At 42.8% G+C, this 23,603-nt stretch overlaps 1 protein-coding gene across 5 annotated transcripts in view; it reads left to right on the top strand.

Moving 5' to 3' along the window:
• Positions 1-23,603, top strand: part of BICD2 (BICD cargo adaptor 2) — a 189,486-nt gene that overhangs the window by 84,886 nt on the left and 80,997 nt on the right. For all 5 annotated transcript variants that reach the window (XM_068253643.1, XM_068253644.1, XM_068253642.1 and 2 more), the window contains exon 2: positions 8,572-8,784. In XM_068253643.1, the coding sequence (XP_068109744.1) occupies positions 8,572-8,784 (213 nt within the window). The remainder of the gene's footprint in view (positions 1-8,571; positions 8,785-23,603) is intronic.

Here is a 23,603-nt window from a genome sequence, read left to right as displayed (position 1 = left end):
TGATCGGCAAATCGCAACAGCAGTGTCTCCCTATGGGGGTGCACTTTAGTTTTCAATTTTAAGATAATCAAAAAACGTGCTCACTGTACCTTTTTTAGAGCAATTCTTCTTAATGGAATGTGCAAAGACGCACATTCCTTTAAAAATCACTTGCAATCGCTAAGCGCTTAATGATTGCGGTTTGTATTGTGAACTAGGCCTCCATGCTGGCAAACACTTTCTGAATGTAATCTATATTTGGCTGCTATTTATTATGATGGTACTGAATGGCAAGTCATTGGACAGAACACAAGCAGCAGCTGTGACACAGAGAGAGAGGTGGAAATGTAATGCCAGTGCAATACCTTATTATAATAAAAAAACGTATACACGAACACATTTTCTTTAGTATTCAGAAAAAAATCTTAAAAAAACACAGTAGAAGATGCATTAAAATATTTTTTTTTCATGATTGTTTTACTTTGAAATATTCTCCTTGTGCCTCTTTTGTCACCTCTGTTCCCCCTGTGCCTCTTTTGTCTCCCTCTAGGTCCCACTGTGTCACCTCTTGTCTTCCTGCCCTGTCCTAGCCAGGTACAGGTGGTGCCCCAGTTTAGGTTAACCAGTTACAGGTGCCCCCTGTATATGTAGTGAGCTATAGGTGCTCATTATAGGTAGCCAGGTACAGGTGGTGCCCAGTAGAGGTTAGTTAGGTACAGGTGGTGCCCCCAGAGGAGGTAGCGAGCTGTAGGTGCCCGGCATAGGTAGCCAGGTACAGGTGGTGCCCCAGTTTAGGTTAGCCAGGTACAGGTGCCCCTTGTATATGTAGTGAGCTATAGGTGCTCAGTATAGGTAGCCAGGTACAGGTGGTGCCCCAGTAGAGGTTTGCTAGGTACAGGTGGTGCCCCAAGTAGAGGTTAGCTAGGTACAGGTGGTGCCCCCAGAGGAGGTAGTGAGCTGTAGGTGCCCAGTATAGGTAGCCAGGTACAGGTGGTGCCCCGGTATAGGAAGCCGGGTGCAGGCCGCCACTAGAAACTTACATGCCAGTGTTCCATTGGCGACTCCTTTCACTGCGCTCTCCTCGCTCTCTCATGTTGCCGGGCCCAGCTTCGCTCCTACCACTGTGGTTACTAGCAGGCGCTGCCAGGTAACCATGGCAACAGGACGCGTAGCCAAGCCCAGAGACAGGACAAAGCGAGGAGAGCGCAGTGAGAGGAGTAGCTGATGGAACGCTGGCATCATGTAAGTTGCGAGGGCACCGGGGCTGCGCAGAGCACTGGGTAAGCCACCAGCGGAAAGCGAGGCCCCCCCTCCAAAGCGAGGCCAAAAGCGGGGATGCACCCTGGCGGCACCTCTGGGGTAGGTGATCCATCCTCTGTACCTCACCATAATCTCATGACACGTGCCACTTTTCGTCATTATATTTACACTACCAGCACCAATTTGAAGTTGGTGTAGTGACTTCCAGGTTATCCAATCACAATCTTTTCTAGTAGTGATGGCCGTGTCTGGGAGAATTCATGGAGAAGCATGTGATTTTATTTTTTTTTTTGATCAGCTGATAAATTTGCAAAGCTCTGATTAGCTGTGATGACAACAAAACAGCACATAATGGGCTTGATTCAGAAAAGGGTGCTAAGTGTTAGCACGCCAGTGAAAAGCCACTTTGCATGTGCTAACATGCTTTGCATGTGCTAAGTAGTTAGCACATGAAAACTACTTAGCACCGTAGTTAGCACATGTAAACTACTTAGCACGGTAGTTTTTTAAAAAAAAAATCAGTGTTTATTCAACAAAGAAAAGGAACATATGACAGACTATGCAGTGTAGCAGTGCGCCTCCTAACTTTTCCAACAGTAGCTTCAGCATCAATTATCACTGTGGAACATGAGAGGTATTGTTAACAATAATATAATGATCGTCACATAATATATAGAGCTCAGATTGAATTTAAATTTCCAAATATTCTATCTTTTACAAGATCATAATTAGCAAGACCAGGGGTATCTAACCATGGAGCTTAGCACCCTAGTTAGCACGGTGCTAAGTAGTAGTTTGCATGTCCTAACTACGGTGCTAAGTAGTTTGCATGTGCTAACTACTGTGCTAAGTTTGCATGTGCTAACTACGGTGCTAAGTAGTTTGTATGTGCTAACTACTTAGCACCCTAGTTAGCACGCCCAAAGCCTTTAGGTGTGCTAACTGGGTTAGCACCGTTTACTGAATCGAGCCCCATGACTAGCAAATCAGAGACTTGCATATCTAACACCTGACAAAACTGATCAAAGGCTTCTCCATGACGATCACTATTTTCTAGTGGTAGGGATTGTCATCTCAATATTTATTTTCATCTCCTCTGTCCACACTGAGAATTCAGGTTGCCTCAAGAGAAAGTCAAAACGACCATGTACAGTCTATGAAACTTAGTTCTACGGTAATTGTTTTCTACACGAACTGTGGCCATAAAGAGGATGCTGTCTTTCTGTTATTCATGTAATCCTCTCTATCCTGCTGTAAACTGCACATTCAATGTTAGACAGAGCTTTTTCTCTCAATTGTATAATTTTTGCTAGTATTGGTTGTTATCAGGCATCCATGTATACACCTGCAAGACTTGCTGGACTCTCGTGAGTTGATCACGGCACTGATGGAAATCACAATTTTGCCTGCTCACATTTGTGCATTAGAGGCCTACAGCCACCACCACACATGCTGTGTCTAAAATGAATGCCCTGCACTTCCTGTAGCAGATTATTTATAGCATTGCAAAAATAATTTTTGGTTTAAAGCTGAAAAGAATCCTTTCTGCCGAAGACTGCTGCCCACACTGGACCACATTCAAATATAGCATGGCTGTTAAGTGGTTAGGGCTCTCCCCAAGCAGCTGCAGAGTCCCAGGTTCAAATTCCAACTATGTGTACAGTAGTTCCATCTTTAGCTGCTGCACAGCTATTGCATTCTTAAGATAAAGATTTTATTGCGCGTTCTCTAAATGATTATAAATTATATTATTTTGGTGTCACACACCTGAGAACACGCCGGCTAGGAAAGTCCCAGGACTAGCGAAACCCAGAACATAATAAAATAATTTACTCTGTTGCTTTAGGCAGCCTGAAAAATGGTGCTACACAGTCCAAAATCCAATTTTCATATTTGCCTCCTGGGTGAGTTGAGCGTAATACTGCAGGACACCTTCTTCCCGCACACGTTTCTGAAATCACTCAGACTACTCCTTCACACCTTCATCTTTTTAAAGGAAAATTAAAAAATAATTTGTCATGCATGAAAATGAGTGTGGTTCTAGCTTGTGGCTAAAGTCCTCATTTTATAAAGCTGCCAGTACATAAATAATTTGATATCTGATAGTGCTACAAGCCTAACACTATAACAGCTCCATCAAGTGCTTCTCTTTATTCAGAATGTTATGGGTTACGTATGTATCTTATGTAAAAATGTTCCTACAAGTTGTAGAGCAGAGACAAAGCTACTTGAAAGGACAAGCTTGAGTCACATATTAAATCATTACAAACTAGCATTTGTGCTTTTTTTTCATGCTCTTGTGTTATTTCTTTGTTTGTTTTAGCCTGCTGTACAGTACATCTAATTTATTAACTGTGTTGTTGCTGAATTTGTTATTGGTAGTAGGGCTGTGGAGTCGGAGTCGAGGAGTCGGAGCAATTTTGAGTACCCGGAGTCAGAGTTGGAGTCGGAGTCTGTGATTTCACAAACTGAGGAGTCAGATGATTTTGTACAAAATCCACAGCCCTGGTAAGTATTAGACTAAGGAGTCGGAGCCATTTTGGGTACCCGGAGTCAGAGTTGGAGTCGGTGGTTTCATAAACTGAGGAGTCTGAGTTGGAGTCAAAGATTTTTGTACCAACTCCACAGCCCTGATTGGTAGGGGAAATCATGGCAATGTCACTTGTTTGGTTCCTGGCTGGTAGGCCTCCTGGTCATGGAGTTTACCATAGTGGAAGAATGTGTGAATGTTGGAAGAGCCCATCAAATAATTGCTGGGAGACCACATGATTGTACTGTTTTTGTCATGGTTGAAGTGAGCAAAATTTTAGTTTTCCTAGTATGACCATGGCTACAGACTGAAATGGGTTACAAAAATGCCTTTAGGGCAAAAAAATGTACAATCTACTTTCAATAATACATTTTTCCCCCCGTTTAATCACTGTTTATTGCAGTCTAGCTTTAACCACTTTATTAGACGGAGTATCTGCTGTTAATTAAGGTTTGTTTAGTCCATAATGGATTAGTACAGTGCTGCACTTGTAATCATGTTGGCTGGAGAGGGGGGGCTTTGAGATTTCTATACATTCAGACAGACTTGGTGTATTAGTAGATCTTTAAGCTGCTTTGTGCAGAAGAAACTGATTTGTAGGGTCCCTGGTGCAGATGGTCCTTTACTCCCCGTCTGAAATGTGATTCTTTTTAATTTCCCCAGAGCTCTCCCCGCGGAATGTGTCTTGATAGCCGATCTCATTTTCACTGATTTCTTATCTCATATCAAATGAAATCTGATTACTGCGCAAAGTGGTGGCCATTGAATGTCACAGGACAGCAGATATTCACTTTTCTGTCAGTACGTCTAATAATTGCATTATTGTTACTACATCCAAGATAGGTCATGCTGCTGATAAAGACATGGTGATCGGACATGCTGAACACAAGGCTCTGTGATTTCAGACTGACTAGGCTCTGTGTCCTTCATACTGACCTTCAACTCTAGACTCAATCTGCATACACCACATTTTGACCAACTTCACATGGATGGTTAGTTCACACGTATACCAAGCAAACACATAATTGCACCTCAATCTACTAGAATCTGCTGCTGTTTGGTTGCTAAATAATGTAACTCAATGGTTGTGTTCCTGACAAATGTTAAGTGCACTTTGTATTAAAGTCTCTGACACACCATGCAGGTAGCAACTTATAGGCCTGGTGCACACCAAAAAACGCTAGCAGATCCGCAAAATGCTAGCAGATTTTGAAAAGCTTTTTGTTATTTTTCTGTAGCATTTCACCTAGCATTTTGCGGTTTTGTGAAGCGTTTTTGGTGTAGTAGATTTCAGATATTGTTACAGTAAAGCTGTTACTGAACAGCTTCTGTAACAAAAACGCATGCAAAACCGCTCTGAACTGCCGTTTTTCAGAGCGGTTTGCGTGTTTCCTATACTTAACATTGAGGCAGAACCGCATCCACAATCCAAAAAATGCCTCACCCCAGGAGTATGCGTTTCTGCAAAATGCCTCCCGCTGTGGTGTGAACCACCCCATTGAGATACATTGACCAAGCGTATCCGCAGCCGCAAGCGGCTGCAGAAACGCTGAAAAAGCCGCTCGGTGTGCACCAGCCCATGGATGGATACAGCAAGCCGCTTATGACACGCACTCAGATGCACATGCAAACCTGTGAAAACTTTATGCAGGTTGTTGCTATTCTATGCTTGCGCCTCACCTTGCTTGTTGTCTTTCTTCAAATACCATATATTCCGGCGTATAAAACAACCCCCCAACTTTTACAGTTAAAATATAGTGTTTGGGGATATACTCACCGTATAAGACTACCCCTCTTCCAACGCACACCAAATAAAAATTAAAAAAACATAGTCTACTGATGCTATGTATGAACAGATACTGGTGCTGCACAGTATGTGGTACCCAGTTTATAACTGTATATAGGCGACTGACTGGTTGGATTGGTCAGCTCTCCTTGTCTACCTGTTTATCAGAGCAGTATGGAAGAATATATCGTGCTGTGCCCATTAAACATGCCTCTTTCACCCTTCTTGCCCAACCTTGTATCCTATTTACCTCCTTCTCTGCCTCTCAGATCTTACACATGTGCGCCTGCGCCGCTTCACTACAGTCCTCAGCAGCGAGATCTGAGAGTCGGTAACAGGATAGGGCACATCACCCGGCGTATAAGACGACCCCTGACTCTTCTGAAGATTTTCAAGGGTTAAAAAGTCTTATGCTGGGTTTACACCATACAATTTTCTGTTATGCTGGGCATACACTGCATTTTTTTCTTATCAGTCGAGCCGCTGATGGCTCGATTGATAATTTCCGACGTGTCCGATCACGCGGCGGATCGATTCAGCGCTCTATCCCCGCGGGCGGACAATGGAAGAGAAACAAAGAGAAGATAAGAAGTGCCCGCGGGGACGAGCGGGAATCGATCCGGGCGCCTGCGGGGACACAGCGGGAGTCAATCCGGCGGCTAATCAAGCCGCCGGATCGCTTCGTGTATTCCCAGCATTAGATTTACCTGCCAGATAGATAAAGTTCAACATGTTGGAAATGTATCTATCTTACGATCTATCTGCCTAGCAATTAGGCATTGTTCTACTCAGCAGGAGATAAACAGAAGTCAATGCACCAGAGATAATGACCATTCTCTACAGAAAATAATCTAATTATGCATTCTAAAGCCCCATCTAGACGGAGCGATCCGGCGGCTCGATTAGCCGCCGGATCGACTCTTCCGCATCCCCGCGCGTCCGTGCATGCGTCGGATTCGATACCCGCTCATCCCCGCCGGCGCCGCTTACCTTCTGCTCGATTCCCCGCTATTGTCCGCTCGCGGGGGTCGAGCGGGGAATCGGCCGCGGCGAGATCGGACCTGTCGGATCTTATCAATCGAGCCGCATCTGCGGCTCGATTGATAAGTAAGATCGACACGTGTAGACCTGGCTTAACAGAAAATCTATTGCTGGGGATACACGGGTCGACCGGCGGCTCGACCCCAGCCGCGTCCCCGCTCGCCCGCGCGGATCGAATACCGCTCGCCCCCGCCGGCGCTTCCTTATCAGCGCTTGATTCCCTGCCATTGTCCGCAGGCGGGAATCGAGCGGCATGATCGGGCCAGCTAATTATTATCAGCTGGCCGGATCAGCTGGTCGATCCGCAGCATATCAGAAGAATCTTAACAGAAAATTGTATGGTGTAAACCCAGCATTATACGCCAGAATATACAGTATATACAATAAAAGGCAGTTTAAATGTAAAGTGAGACTAATTGTGCAAGCCACTTCCTGCCTTCCGGTTTGCTTCCAGTAACTAATTATCACAATGTCCAGCCATGGGATATTGGTGACAGAACTAACGACACCAGTATTTACTTAGAAAATAAAGGGATAGAACTGCAACCCAGGATACCCAGTGTGACAAGGGTCAGTTACCAACAGCAACCAGTCATATTCTCAAACTGCTTTATAAAGTGATAGACCCTGAACAAACCATACAATCACTCATATACACTGAGGAAGGCAGTGAAATCAAGAATTGGAAAACCTGCAGTCCGCAAAGAAGAAAACAGACAGACAAGTCTGATTTATAATATACATTAATTCAACAAGCCCAAATTGGACACTGGGTAACTCTAAAGTGTATTTTCAGTTCACAATGCTTGTCAACCATAGATCTTTTAGGTTGCCTGAAAATGGTGGTGGCTGGATAGTGTTAAGGGCTCTGTCTCTGACACAGAAGACCTGGGTTTTAACCTCGGTTCTTCCTGTTCAGTAAGCCAGCACCTATTCAGTAAGAAGTCGTTGGGCTAGACAACCTAACACTGCTACTGCCTACTGAGCACGTCCTAGTGGCTGCAGCTCAAGCGCTTTGATTCCTCCAGGAGAAAAGCACAATATAAAGGTTATTTGTCTTGAAAATTATCTACCTCAGGGCCAAGTTCAGTAAACACCTGTCACTGGGCATGTCTGTTATTATGGAGCAACTACCGACGGGAAGGGTGTGTAGGAGAACAATACACTGGGTGTTTAGTCAGGCATTGCTAAAGACCTGTGTGCGGTGGGGGGGGGGGGGGGTTGGAAGTTGGTGTTTGGTTGTGAAGCAGTCCTTATTGGCCGGCATGGCTGAGTTTCATCCTTTTGTAGCTTAACTCACTAGGAAACAAAATGTCTTTCTCTCTTGGACTGGAGGGAGACTGTGCAGTTAGGAGCTTCTTCTTCTGCAACACGTGGATCTTCACTTTTTAGTAAACAGAGACTTTAGCAGACTGTAGAGAATCCCAAACATAAAGACTCCAACTTTAAAGAGAATCTGTACTCTGAAATTCTTACAATAAAAAGCATACCATTCTATTCATTATGTGCTCCTGGTCCCCTCTGTGCTGTTTCTGCCATTCTCTGCTGCAAACCTGGCTTGTAATTGCCAGTTTTAGGCAGTGTTTACAAACAAACTAACCAGCTTCTAATAGGCTCAGCTAAGCAGAGTGTGTTAGTCACACAGAGCCTGCAGGGGGTGTGTACAGCTTCTAGCTAATCACAAGCAGCCCTGCACATTCCAGTCTGACTGCCTCAGCCTGACTGTGCCGACTATAGAGAGAAGATTAGATCATATAACAGAGATAACACAGCTACTGTGCAATTAGGAAAAGCTGCAGTAAGCCAGACCACATTAGAAAAGGCATAGGAACTTATAGCATAGAAGAAATAAAGATAAACAATTTGTTACAGAGTCTCTTTAAATGTTGTGTTTCTCATGTCACACTGGCATTATAATCCAGTGGTTTCTATGTCTGTAAACGTTTGTGTAAATTGTCCTATCTCTATTCCACAGGCATTTGGACAAGCGCACAGTAACCATAAGAAGGTAGCAGCAGATGGGGAGAGCCGAGAAGAAACGCTGATACAGGAATCTGCCACTAAGGAAGAATATTACATGAAAAAAGTCCTTGAATTGCAGACCGAGCTGAAGCAATCCCGAAACGTTGTTGCCAACACTCTGTCTGAAAATGAGCGTGTCCTTTCTCTGGCTCAGGAGCTGAAAGAGGTAGGATCCCAGAACTTCTGCCCAACTAAAGTATTACTAATACTTTAGTATTTTTTATAATTTGTATTAGTAATTCTTAAAAGTAGGAGTTAACACAGCTAAATTAACCAGAATTTATAATGGTTTTTGGGCTTTCTAACTAGTACCCTTTTGACCTTCTCCTGCTTACTTCAGCCACCCAAGATCTGTATTGGGGCACCCCCAAAAGTCCTTGGCCTCCCTGTAGCAATCCACCAAGAGGGAACATTCTTGGCTGGTGTCTTTTGCAGGAATTTTAAACAATGCTATCAATGTGGTGCCGGTCACTTGTCTGCTTCCCTTTCCTCTCCATAGAGCAGTACTCTGGCCGAGAGCAGAGCAGGAGTGTAAATATAGCTTAAAGTGGACCTGAACTCAGAACTCCTTTCTGCTCTAAAAGATACACAACAGCATAGTAACCTTAAAACAAAAAACATTTCTGTGTTTCAGCTAGGATACAAATACTAAAATAAATCTGCACAGTTTCTACTTCCTGATTCATGGAAGCAGACATATTGTTTACAGCCTGTGCTTTCAAGTGCTCACTCAAGGGCTTATCTGCCATAGACAGTCATGTGACACGGGGAGGAATCAAATTACAAATAGTGATTAGACACAAATTAGGGGGAATTACACAGGCTAAACTCTTTAAATACATACAGGGTGCATTTCTGTTATGTTTTCCTTGTGTCCTCTGCAAGAGTTCATGTCCACTTTAAATGTGTGCCCAGTTTGAGGCGGTCTCTATGATACAGTAGTATGTGGATGTGTAGGTTGCAACAGAGGTGTTAAAAGTTATTTGCTCTTTCCACTGTCCTATAAATGGGGATTTGTTCCTTGTTTTCGGGATATGTCCTGAACGATCTGGTGTGTTGTTGTGAACAGTCATACAATCATACTCCAGGAGGAGTATGAAGATTAGGTTCTCTGTCGTCACAGTGCTGACCTGTACCTACATTATTTGCATGAGTCGGACTGAATCTGCAGAAGCTAGGAGATCAATGTGCTATCCAAGCAATTCACATATTTTACAACCAGATTCGTCAATGAGATACAAATCAGAATTGCAGAATAATGCAAATGTATGCAGCTTGAAAATTGATCAATTGAATTCCACCTTGGCGAGATATGATTCATCCATTTACAAGCTACAAAAATTTGTATGCATAATTAGGCGGACTATTTGCCTCTGAAGAAGCTCCCATGGAGTGAAATGGCCGTCAGGTATAGATCAGTGCCCTGCACCCACCGCCATCCGTGTGTGAGAGGTACAGGTGTGTCATACCATGTACATGTTATGCAATGCTAATTTGAATAAAGCTTTAACAGCAGTGCCGGATTTCCGTCTTCCGTGGCATCAAATCATTCTTTCATTCTGAGGCCAGAGCAGGCTGCAGCTATAGTACAGCACACGGGGCGACACAACAGAAGCTGGGGTCCCTGCTCCGTAGTGCCAGTGTTCTTACCCCCCTTTTTTTGCATACACAATTTGCATAACCTTGCATCGTTACAATAATATGCATCTTCTTAACCATTTTAGTTGTTAATAGCAGCTTCAGTAAAGGTCCACTTTAAGAAGGCAATTTTGTGTATTTATGTTGTATTTCTATAGCTCTGATGTTTTCCGCAATGCTGTACAGAGTACATAGTTCAGTGTTTTTCAGTGCGTTCGGTGTTGAGCGTTTTAGTTCCTTTTGATTTATCGCAAAAATGTATGTGCTTTCCCATATCCGAATGGGTGCCTGGCAGTTTTCTGTATCATGTTTGCAATGAACATGCACTCATTAAACAGAAGCTGCCCCATCATCATTGACCACAAGGCTCTCTGCAAACACAAGGCACTTGGAAGCTGATGTCAAGGTGACATTACTTAATGAACTGGAAATGCAAATAGTGCTTGACACAAATTACCATGCCTCTAAATTAAATGCAAACTAACTTGTTTACTGAAGGAAGCCTTCAGCTGAATCCTTGGCTGCTTCTGCTCAGCTCTAAGCATGTTCATATGCTCGCACACAATGTGCGCTGCCCAGTAAGTGAAAGCAGAAGGCAGCACCGCCCATGCAATAATCCACAGCTGTGCTCCTCTATATACAGCAACGGGAGAGGAATGTTAGGCTTTGTCCATAGTAAGCAATAAAGATGTCATTTTTCTAAGCAGTGGTTGATGAATTATAAACATGTACTGTATACTAATAAAACCTTACTTGTATTCAGAATAAGCAATCTACTTTTGTCACATGGTGGGACTTATAAGTGTTTTATAGTTTTAAATTCTTATCAGTGAGGGTCACACTGTAGTCTGACTCAGTCCTGACTCAGACAGGAAGTGCCACTTACATACTTAATGTTTAAATCTTTCAGGCAGAAAAAGACAAAAAAGGAACGCAGCACAGTTATTTGTGTGCTAGGCACTGTACATACACATGCCTATCTCATTATGTCACATGTCACCTCGGGTATCCTTTAACCATTTCAGCCCGCGGGTATTTTTCACCGTATGCATCCGAGCAATCTTCACATGCCATTCATTTGCCAATAACTGTATCACTAATTATCATAATCAAATGATCTTAATTATCATAATCAATTGATCTGTATCTTTTTTTTCCACCACCAATTAGGCTTTCTTTGGGTGGTACATTTTGCTAAGCATTATTTTTTTTTAAATGCATTTTCACAGGAATATTAAGAAAAAAATGGAAAAAATGCATTATTTCTCAGTTTTCTGGCATTATAGCTTTAACATAATACATGCTACCATAATTAAAAGCTATGTATTTTATTTGCCCATTTGTGCCGGTTATTACACCATTTAAAGTGTGTCCCTATCACAATGTATGGCACCAATATTTTATTTGGAAATAAAGGTGCATTTTTTCAGTTTTGCGTCCATCAATATTCACAAGCTTGTAATTTTTTTCCAACATTTTATTTGGGTAATTTTGGTGTGGGAGGTAAACAGTTAATTTTAAATGTAATAATGTGTGTTTATTTCATTAAAAAAATGTATGTAGATGTAGTTTTACTATTTGGCACAAGATGGCCACAGTCAAAATTTTTGTCCTGGAAGCGAGCACCTTTGCTTCCGGAAAGCATAAGGACGGGAAACGTTTTTTTTATATCAGAAAGACGGCGGTTTCTGATAAGAAGCCGTCGGTCTTTCTAACGGGGACTTAGATCAATGAATAGGAACTATGGTCCCATTCATTGATCTCCGGGCTAACACGGGCACGCACGGGAGTGTGGAGCAGCGCAACAGCAACCGCCTGGACGTGACAATCACATCCAGGAGGCATAAATTGTTAAAGGAACACTATCAAACTAAGTGTTCTAAAATGACAATGTGCAAATAATGTCTAAGTAGCTGTGTAAACATGTTCCTACTTTTCATGTTAAATATCAGAGGTAAAAAGCTTTAACCCTGGTTAAAGTGGTGGTACGCAGTTTCTGAGGCTGCGTCCGCGGGAGGAATTTTTTGAATTAAATTTGCTTTAGCCTTTGTAGCTTGCACTAGGCTATAGGGCTGAACAATTTTCAGTTTTAAACCGAAAATCGTGATCAAGGGTAAGACTATCTTCAGATCGTCAGAGCTGCGGTTTTGCTGAGGTTTTCTCTGCCGCTGATACATGCTCTGCTCCCTCCTCAGTTATGTGTGTAAACAAAACAGAAACATTCCCCTGTACATGCTGGAGAGGAGGACCATGCCCCCTCCCCTCTCAGGATGACAGTCAGGCTGGGGAATGGGGCAGACGGGGGAAGGACGGCTAGTCCCGCCTCTACCCCCGGAAGATGAAAAGAGCCGACAGAGAGCCGAAAAGAGTGACAGTGATTGACACTGAAAATGTCACCTCGCTGCTGCTGGCTGGACAGCTTTTACTAATCACACAACCGCACAACTATTACACTCATCATCTTCCCTGAGCACTGATCGGTTGCATGGCGAGTCACTGCTGTCATGTCACACAGTACTGAGCAGTGTAAAGATAGGAACTCAGCTAGATATATGTAGAGGTAGGGGATATATATATATAATCATAGCAAAACTCATGTACAGAATCGAAATCGCAATTTCTTCCTAAAATTGTTCAGGCCTACTAGGCTAGCTACCATTGTCCCCCAAGTCCCCCGCACCCTTCTGATCCCCCCGATCGCCGCCGCTATATGATACCTAGCTGCGATCCCGCAAGAGCCGCAGCCTCTCCAATGAGCTTTAGTCGTCGCTATGGCGACGATCGGACATGACGTCATCTGCAATCCCGATCCTCCCCATAGCGAAGCCTGAAGCTGATTGGAGAGGCTGCCCCATCACGGGATGCGGGGGGGGGGGGGGGGGGGGTGGTTACGTATAATGGCGATCGGGGGCAATCAAAAGAACTGCGGGACTTGGGGGACAATGGTAGCTAGCAAAGTGCTAGATACAAAGAGAAATCCTCTGTGGTGGCTACCCCGAGTGTAGGTCGGGGTTACCGCCAGGAGGGTTAAAGAGCAACTATTAGCCATACTATGCTAGGAAAATAACAGATGCATAACAGATGTATTGCACTGTCCATGTTTTGATTTCAGTGTACAGTGGGATGCGAAACTTTGGGCAACCTTGTTAATTTTCACGATTTTCCTGTATAAATCATTGGTTGTTGCGATAAAAAAAGTCAGTTAAATATATCATATAGGAGACACACAGAGTTATATTTGAGAAGTGAAATTAAGTTTATTGGATTTACAGAAAGCGTGCAATAATTGTTTAAACAAAATTAGGCAGGTGCATAAATTTGGGCACCACAAAAAAGAAATTATTATTATTATTATTTATTGTATTTATAAAGCGCCAACATATTACGCATATTACGAAATGAAATCAATATTTAGTAGATCCTCCTTTTGCAGAAATCACAGCCTCTAAACGCTTACTGTAGGTTTCAATGAGAGTCTGGATTCTGATTGAAGGTATTTTGGACCATTCTTCTTTGCAAAACATCTCTAGTTCATTCAGGTTTGATGGCTTCCGAGCATGGACAGTTCTCTTTAACTCACACCACAGATTTTCAATTATATTCAGGTCTGGGGACTGAGATGGCTATTCTAGAACCTTGTACTTGTTCCTCTGCATGAATGCCTTAGTGGACTTTGAGCAGTGTTTAGGGTCATTGTCTTGTTGAAAGATCCAGCCCTGGGACACCTTCAGCTTTGTCACCGATTCCTGGACATTGGTCTCCAGACTATGCTGATACTGAGTGGAATCCATGCGTCCCTCAACTTTGATAAGATTCCCAGTCCCTGCACTCGCCACACAGCCCCGCAGCATGATGGAACCACGACCATATTTTACTGTAGGTAGCAGGTGTTTTTCTTGGAATGCTGTGTTGTTTTTCCTCCATGCATAACACCCCTTGTTATGCCCAAATAATCTCAATTTTAGTTTCATCAGTCCACAGCACCTTATTCCAAAATGAAGCTGGCTTGTCCAAATGTGCTTTAGCATACCCTAAGCGGCTCTGTTTCTGCTGTGGGCAGAGAAAAGGTTTCCTCTGCATCACTCTCACATACAGCATCTCATTGTGTAAAGTGCACCAAATGGTTGAATGATGCACAGTGATTCCATCTGCAGCACAATGATGTTGTAGGTCTTTGGTGCTTATCTGTGGGTTGTTATCAATATGAAGACAGCGCTCCTCTTCTTTAGAATACAGCCTGTAAAATCAGACAAATCTCAACATAGTGCATTACTGCTGGACTTGCGGAAGTAAACACCACCGTGAAAAAAATAGTGCTCCAATCGTGTACCACACACAGTGCAATTTATCCACACGATCCCATTTAAGATTAAAGGCTCACCAGATGCAATCCACCTCAGTTTTCAGGTGGGTCTCTCATGTAAATCAATCAGTCATAGATCTAGCAGCATTACGTTTCCAACGATTTTAATCCAAAGTATCACTTTAAAAAATCACAATAAAAACAAACATAGTGTAAAACCATTTACAAGCTGCCAATGCCCTGCGTTTAGATTGCACTCACGTAACCAGGGTATAATGTGCGCATATCAGGCCTGCTGTCAGCCTTGCGGTGTCACCTCCGCTGCGGTATCGGCGTCCCGTTTTCCGCTGCAGCGTTCCCGCTCGTCCTCAATAGCTAGCCGGCTCCCGTGATTCAATTCACTTCCAGTGACGTCAGGCGCTCCAGGCTCCGCCTTACGCGTTTCGTCCGCCAAGGACTCATCAGAGGCTGACGTCACTGGAGCGTCCAACGTCCTTTATACTTTCTTCCGCATACGTAGGCGCCAACGCGGTCAATTGGCCGCATGGGACCCTCGTGATCACAACTTATGATCACATGTTCTCTTGCTGGAACGCACCGTTCGCTCCAGCGCATGCTCACTTTGTTCACAAGTGGATCATTGGTCCCCAGCCAGCCATGTCTCTCTGTCTAGCGCCATCTACTGGTCTGCTCTATTATTGCACTATTTTATGTAAATACATACAATTAAAATGAATTCATAGTTTAAAATATCAGCTGGATTCACATTCTTCAATGCTGCTACCTCCCTACTTTCTCCCTACATGGCTGGCCACCGACCAATGGACACAATGTGTATGGAGGTGACTCCTGGGCATCCAGTATATTTGCCTTATATAATATAATTCAATTGTTACCTCATATGAAACTCCCCTAAGCACCCTGTGTAGTTCTAATACCTCCGACTAGATATTTAACACAAAGCCCAGTAACATTGCATTCTATTTATATTAATTACATCACTTCTTATGTGTCCCAAAGGCCCTCGTTTACATGTGTGCCAGAAAATCTGGCCACCTACGGGGGAGAAAACTGTGGCCCCCATTAATTCATTATAACCTCCTATGTATCCCTCATTATACTTACCCCCAACCGTGACCCCACATTATGTGTACTCTAGGGGGTAAGTATAATGAGGGATACATAGGAGAGGTAAAGCCCCTAGGGGTACAGGTTATATTGAATTAATGGGGGCCACAGTTTTCTCCCCCGTAGGTGGCCAGATTTTCTGGCACACATGTAAACGAGGGCCTTTGGGACACATAAGAGGTGATGTAATTAATATAAATAGAATGCAATGTTACTGGGCTTTGTGTTAAATATCTAGTCGGAGGTATTAGAACTACACAGGGTGCTTAGGGGAGTTTCATATGAGGTAACAATTGAATTATATTATATAAGGCAAATATACTGGATGCCCAGGAGTCACCTCCATACACATTGTGTCCATTGGTCGGTGGCCAGCCATGTAGGGAGAAAGTAGGGAGGTAGCAGCATTGAAGAATGTGAATCCAGCTGATATTTTAAACTATGAATTCATTTTAATTGTATGTATTTACATAAAATAGTGCAATAATAGAGCAGACCAGTAGATGGCGCTAGACAGAGAGACATGGCTGGCTGGGGACCAATGATCCACTTGTAAACAAAGTGAGCATGCGCTGGAGCGAACGGTGCGTTCCAGCAAGAGAACATGTGATCATAAGTTGTGATCACGAGGGTCCCATGCGGCCAATTGACCGCGTTGGCGCCTACGTATGCGGAAGAAAGTATAAAGGACGTCGGACGCTCCAGTGACGTCAGCCTCTGATTAGTCCTTGGCGGACGAAACGCGTAAGGCGGAGCCTGGAGCGCCTGACGTCACTGGAAGTGAATTGAATCACGGGAGCCGGCTAGCTATTGAGGACGAGCGGGAACGCCGCAGCGGAAAACGGGACGCCGATACCGCAGCGGAGGTGACACCGCAAGGCTGACAGCAGGCCTGATATGCGCACATTATACCCTGGTTACGTGAGTGCAATCTAAACGCAGGGCATTGGCAGCTTGTAAATGGTTTTACACTATGTTTGTTTTTATTGTGATTTTTTAAAGTGATACTTTGGATTAAAATCGTTGGAAACGTAATGCTGCTAGATCTATGACTGATTGATTTACATGAGAGACCCACCTGAAAACTGAGGTGGATTGCATCTGGTGAGCCTTTAATCTTAAATGGGATCGTGTGGATAAATTGCACTGTGTGTGGTACACGATTGGAGCACTATTTTTTTCACGGTGGTGTTTACTTCCGCAAGTCCAGCAGTAATGCACTATGTTGAGATTTGTCTGATTTTACAGGCTGTATTCTAAAGAAGAGGAGCGCTGTCTTCATATTGATAACAAGACACCATTGTGGATTAACTGATAGCGAACACTCTGAACTCTGGGTTTTGGTTTTTGACATATATGTTTTCTACTGGGCTGGTGGGCGCATTCTGTACTAGTAAAAAATTATCTGTGGGTTGACTCTGACTGTTCTCACCATTCGTGGCTTCTGTTTATCTGAGTTTTTTCTTGGTCTGCCACTTCAAGCCTTAACTTGAACTGAGCCTGTGGTCTTCAATTTCCTCAATATGTTCCTAACTGTGGAAACAGACAGCTGAAATCTTCGAGACAGCTTTCTGTATCCTTCCCTAAACCATGATGGTGAACTATCTTTGTCTTCAGGTCATTTGAGAGTTGTTTTTAGACCCCCATGTTGCTACCCTTCAGAGAAACTTAAAAGAGGAGGGAAACTTGCAGTTAACCCCCTTAAATACTCTTTCTTATGATTGGATTCACATGTGTATGTAGGTCAGGGGTCACTGAGCTTACCAAGCCAATTTGAGTTCCAATAATTAGTTCTAAGGGTTTTGGAATCAATAAAATGACAACAGTGCCCACATTTATGAATCTACCTAATTTTATATCAACAATTATTGCACACTTTCTGTAAATCCAATAAAATGCATTTCACTTCTCAAATATCACTCTGAAAGCAAAGAAAGTATGAAAAGCTGTGGTGTCACAGACAATTGCAATTGTTTATAACTAGTTACATTTCCTCTGCTCCCTTCAGACACTTCAGTCAGAGACACAGGACATAGGCAGCTCAGCTTTCTCTCACACACAGGATTAACAGATGCACTGTGAGGGAATTCCTCCTCCCCTCATGTCTCACTCTGCCATCAGATTACGGCAGACTGCCCATCACTTCAGAGTGAAAGGAATTTGATACAGTAAACAAAAGAGATAAGCAAGTGAAATGTATACATCATTATTTACCAGCACTTCAGGAACTCTCTTAATCCCAGGTTAAAAAAATATATTAATCGATATTGTTCCTTTGAAGAAAACAAATGACTGAAAAAGACAAACTTTAAATGGTATGTTCACACTTGCCGGTTTGGGCAATTCTATGCAAAAAACAATGCACACATTTCTGGATGCATTATAGTACATTATAATAGAAAAACAGACAGATTTCCACATTCTTGCTGTGATTAACGCGGAAGTCCAGATGTGGCTATCAATCGTGTGGGAAACGGAATTGTGCTGCAGAAATCTGCAGCATCCAATCCATAATTTTTCCATAGTGTGATTCTGCATCACACTGCATTTGCGAATTCACATTCAATGGAAATGACTTCATTGACATGCATTGGCTTCCGTTTCAATGTGAATAATTGCAATGCGGATTCACACTTAGTGGAAAGGGCTCTACTGATTAAACAATCAGCTTGCAAAAATACTGACTTACACATTTTTGAGTTATAATTATGATGTAATGTAATCTTAGTTATAACCATTCTCAAATATCAATAAAGAATATGTTACAGACAAGTCCTTTGCAAGAGTCAGGTCCACTTTATAGAAGAAAAAAAGGTGGAAAACAGAGAAACGCCCCCTGTATGTATTTAGAGCGTTTAGCCGGTTTAATTCCCCCTCATTTGTGTCTAATCGCTAGTTGTAATTTGATCACTCCCTGTGGTACATGACTGCCATGGCAAAGATGGCGGATAAGCTCATTTTAAGGCACAGGCTGTTAACAATATGTTTGCTGCCATGAAACAGGAAGTAGAAACTGCAGATTTTTTTTTTTTTAAATTTGTATCAGCTCTAACAAAGAAATGTTTTTTGTTTAAAGGTTACTATGCTGTAGCGTATCTTTCAGCAAGAAGTTTTGAATCAGGATGATACCATTTATTGGCTAACTTAGAGATAAATAAGCTTACTTCTTATTTATCTCTAAGTTAGCAATAAATGGTATCATCCCGATTCAAAACTTCTTGCTTTTACTGATGGCTAACACGGTACTACACTCTACTGTATCGTTTAGAGCAGAGAGAACATTCTGAGTTCAGGTCCCCTTGAAAGTCTTCCAAAGCTCTGTGGCCACACCCACCTGTGTCACCTCCACCCACCCCTTGGCAGCCACTGCCTTTTTTCTCCATTTGTGTACTTTTTGTGTTTCCTCTGTATACTTGTATCCTAAAGGCCCGTACCCACCAGGTGATTTTTCTTTAGTGTTTTTCCAGCGAGTGATGAGCGATCATTTCAGGCGCGACATGGGTACTGGCATGTGATAATGTGAACGAAGTTTAGCAATGCATGGCGTCCGTCGCAGCAGATCGGATATTTAGTTTCAAAACGTTTTATTTATAACCACAAAAGAAAATGAACGTACAATAATGTTTATGTCCCCTTGGGGGTGATGATGAAGATGGTAAGTAATAACAAGCATGAATAACTTCATATAAACATATCTAGTGAGAATCAAGAATTATCACAAGTTAGTATACTCATTCAAAGAGTAAAGAATTTTAGTATAAACCAAAAATGATAGGAAAGAAAAAGAACAGTTTATCAAACCAATAGTTCACACAGGATTGCCACGATGCCAGAACAGGTAAATATCATAATACAGAGTAGAGTGGTATGAAGCCAGGGGAGGATAGTGTTTGAGATATGTTTACAAGTTAGGCCAGTAATGTAGGGCCTAGTCCTTGATTATTGAGGGACGTAATCCAAGGAGTCCATGTCCTCTGAAAGTTCAACATTGTGTCCTCAACTTTAGCCAATATGTTTTCACAGATCATAGTGGCAGTAACTTTATTGTACACAGCCGCAGTAGAAAGAGAAGGTTGCATCCATGAAGCTGCTAAGTGAACCTTGGCAGCGCTCATAATAAATTGCAGAAGCCTGTGTTGTGGATGCCTTACACCTGGTGGTTTGTCCCCTAATAGGACCACAAATGGATTAAGAGGCAGTCTAGTTTGGATGAGTGACTGAGCTTTTTGCCATATTTCCTGCCAGAAAGTCGCAGCAATGGGACAAGTCCACCATATGTGCCAGATAGTGCCTGTTTCTCTGAACCTCTGAAACATGAAGGATTCTTAGATGGATCTATTTTAGACATTCGAAGGGGGGTTAGGTAGGCCCGATACAGTAGCTTAACAGATGTTTCAAGTATCGAGTATTGAAGGCTACCCTTTGTGAGAGTAAGACAACAGTTAGACCACTTGGCAGGTGAGAGAGATGAACCTATGTCTTTTTCCCATCTTTTAATATATCCAGGGGTTATAGGCTCCAATGTGGTGGTGGTGGGGGGGCGAAGGATTGATTGGTATAGAATAGAAATGAGGCCTCCCTTTAACGGCTTAGATTTGCATCAGGTCTCGAACCATTATTATACTCTATAGAAGAGTCTTGAGTTCTAAGTTTGGACAAGAAGTGAAATATTTGCCATGAGCGAAAGAGTTCTGTAAAGGGGAGATTTCGGGCTTGCTTGAATTGCGATAACATCATAACATTAAATGCAGAGACAAAATTACCCACTTTAATTAAGCCCCTTTCTATCCACCATTTAAAGGCATTAGGACCTGGGGCGAAATCAGAGTTCTGGAAGACTTCAGTCATTAGACATGTTTTTGATTGAAGTTGCAGGGAAAGTCTGAATTTCGCCCATATGGTCTTGAGTGTTTCGTAACTGGAGAGATAGTTGTGGGCTGTTTTCGAGGGTTCAGTGAGCTCCACATTAGTGCTCTCAATGTGGATTGGCCCATTATGTCTGATTCAAGTTGGACCCATAAGGGAGCTAATGATTAAGCTTTGATTGCTGCTAATTGGGCTAACTGAGAAGCATAATAGTACAGGGATAATCTAGGCGAGTTAAGACCACCTTCTGTTCTAGGGCTGGTTAAGATCATGTGCTTAAACTTGGGTCTCCTGCTTGCCCATATGAATTTATGGCAAGCTTTCTGTAGGTTATGAATGTCCGTCATGCGCACAGGTATAAGGAGGATACGGAAGAGATACATGATCCTTGGTAATACGTTCATTTTCACAGAGCGACTCCTACCTGATAGAGATATGGAGAATTTGGACCATTCATTCAAATCTAATTGCAATTTTTGGATTACTTGAGGATAATTCTGTTTATACATTTGGGAAGGGTCTTTCAAAAGGTTAATACCTAAATATCGAATATATGTAGTGCGGAGTTGAAGGCCTAAGGATTGGGCAAGGGACGCGCTTGTAGATTGTGAGATGTTTGGACAGAGTAGTTTAGATTTGTTTAAGTTTAGCTTAAAGAGAATCTGTACTCTAAAATTCTTACAATAAAAAGCATACCATTCTATTCATTCTGTTCTCCTTTGCCCCTCTTTGCTGTTTCTGCCACTCCCTGCTGCAATCCTGGCTTGTAATTGCCAGTTTTAGGCAGTGTTTACAAACAAAAAACATGGCTGCTATCCAGCATGTGACAGGCCCAGAGAAGCTCAGTCTGTGACTCATACAGAGCCTGCAGGGGGCATGGAGAGGGTGTGCATAACTTCTATCCTATCACAGCAGAGCAGCACATTCCTGCCTGGGCCAGCAAAGCCGGCAAAGGAAAGAAGATTAGATTACATAACAGAGATAATACAGCCACTGTGCAACTAGGAAAGGCTGCAGTAAGACAGACCACATTAGAACAGGTATAAGAACTTATAGGATAGAAGAAATAAGGCTGAAAAATTTGTTACAGAGTCTCTTTAAGGCCAGAGATAGTGGAAAAGATATTAATTTCGGATAATAAGGACGGGATAGAGATGTGTGGTAAAGTTAGGGTTAGGATGACGTCGTCAACAAAAAGACTTGTTTTGTAAGTTTTATGTCCTATGGTTATCCCTTGGATATCAGTCGAGCGTCGAATGGTGTAGGCCAGAGGCTCCATGATTAGGGCAAAGAGAGCCGGAGATGGGGCAGCCTTGCCTTGTGCCTTTTTCTATTTGTATTGGAGAGTTGTGAATAGAGGGGAGTTTGAGAGTGGCCGAGGGCATGGAGTATAGGCTATCGATCAGATGGAAGAATTTGCCGTCTATTCCAAATTTTTTGATGATGGCAAGCATGAAGGGCCATGAATGGTGTCAAAAGCCTTCTCCATGTCCAAGGCCAACAGGGCTGTAGGGATATTTTTAGAGTGTACATGGTGAATGATATTTAGGATCTTTCTTACATTATCAGATGCTTGGCGTGTGGGAATAAACCCTACCTGGTCCCTATGAACTAGGGATGGGAGGAGTCCATTTAATTTTGGCAGCTAGTAGGGAAGTGAGAAGCTTGTAATCTAAATTTAAGAGAGAGATGGGTTTGTAATTTTTAGTTGACATTGGATCTCTGTCTGGTTTTGGGATTAAGGTAATGGCTGCTTGTAGGAATTCAGGTGGGGGTCTAGAACAGGCATGGGCAAACTTGGTCCAGCTGTTGAGGAACTACAAGTCCCACAATGCATTGCAGGAATCTGACAGCTACAGTCATAACTCATAAAGGCAAAAGCATTGTGGGATTTGTAGTTCCTTAACAGATGGAGGGCCGAGTTTGCCCATGCCTGGTCTAGAACCATTCAACAAAGAATTGAAGAATTTGGTTAAGGGCTGGACTAATTCATCAGCATATTTTTTTATAGTAAGGGGCACTAAAGCCGTCGGGGCCTGGAGCCTTACCTGCTTTGAGCTTCTTTATAGCTTTGAGAACTTCTCATTCTGAGAAGGGAAGGCTCAGAGAGTTATTATCAGCAGTGGAGAAATTGGTCTGTGGAGGGATGATGGTAGGTTTTATTAGGGTCGGAGTATAGTTTTGATAATATTTTTGGAAAGTTTGCGCAATGGTGTCCGGATAAGAGTGTGGGATTCGATTTATGTTTTGCTGGAGGCGAAGCTTCCTAGCCAGTTAAGTTTATTTAGTTGTCAAATTGCTCTGGCTTTAGTCCACCTGATGGCTTTCTCAGTTTGGGCAGTGAGAAGAACGTCTAGTTGGAGTTTTAAGTCAGCTATCGATTTTTTCAAGGTATAAGGAGGGCATTTGGCTATTTATCTGCGTAAAGGTTAGAGTTTTTTGCTCTATGTTTTGAATGGTCAGAGATTTAGCTTTCTTTGCTTGCAAGGCTAACCAAATTGGATCGGATCTTTAAGATCTGTGATGACTCCACACAAAGTACTGTGATCACTTGACTTACTGTTCGCGGCCATCGTGTGATGTCACGTGTACCTGCCGTTATGAACATTACTTGTGGAATGCTTTTCGGCAGGGGGAAGTCGCTGCATCCATCTTCCTCTGTCGGTGTGAGCATTTAGCTTAGGTCTTCTGTGTACTTTTGTGTAGCTTTAGGCATTTCATCTATTAACGTCTATCATCTCCTTTAAACCACTTTCCTTCTGCCGCCTATCTTCTTCAAACCTTACTGTAGAGCTACCCACCGCACAGTTGTCTCCTCTTCAGTAGTAACGACAGCCCCCAGAAAAGGTATCTTTGAGTCACCTGCATTGGGCTCTCCATTTACTTTATTACCAGAGCTCGGGTATTTACCGTAATTCACAATAAAACTCCAAATCATGGTAATGGCAGGCTAGCGGCTATAAGCTGGCCAGTATTTTGCGTCTGTATCCACCCTTATGAATTACAGCCTTTAGCCCTGTTCTGGGTGGTCTCCAGATCAAACCTCGGAA

This window comes from Hyperolius riggenbachi, chromosome 9 (assembly GCF_040937935.1).
Source record: "Hyperolius riggenbachi isolate aHypRig1 chromosome 9, aHypRig1.pri, whole genome shotgun sequence".
NCBI classification, from domain to species: domain Eukaryota; kingdom Metazoa; phylum Chordata; class Amphibia; order Anura; family Hyperoliidae; genus Hyperolius; species Hyperolius riggenbachi.
The sequence above is the reverse complement of the archived record's forward strand: the minus strand, read 5'-3'. Positions and strand labels throughout refer to the sequence as shown.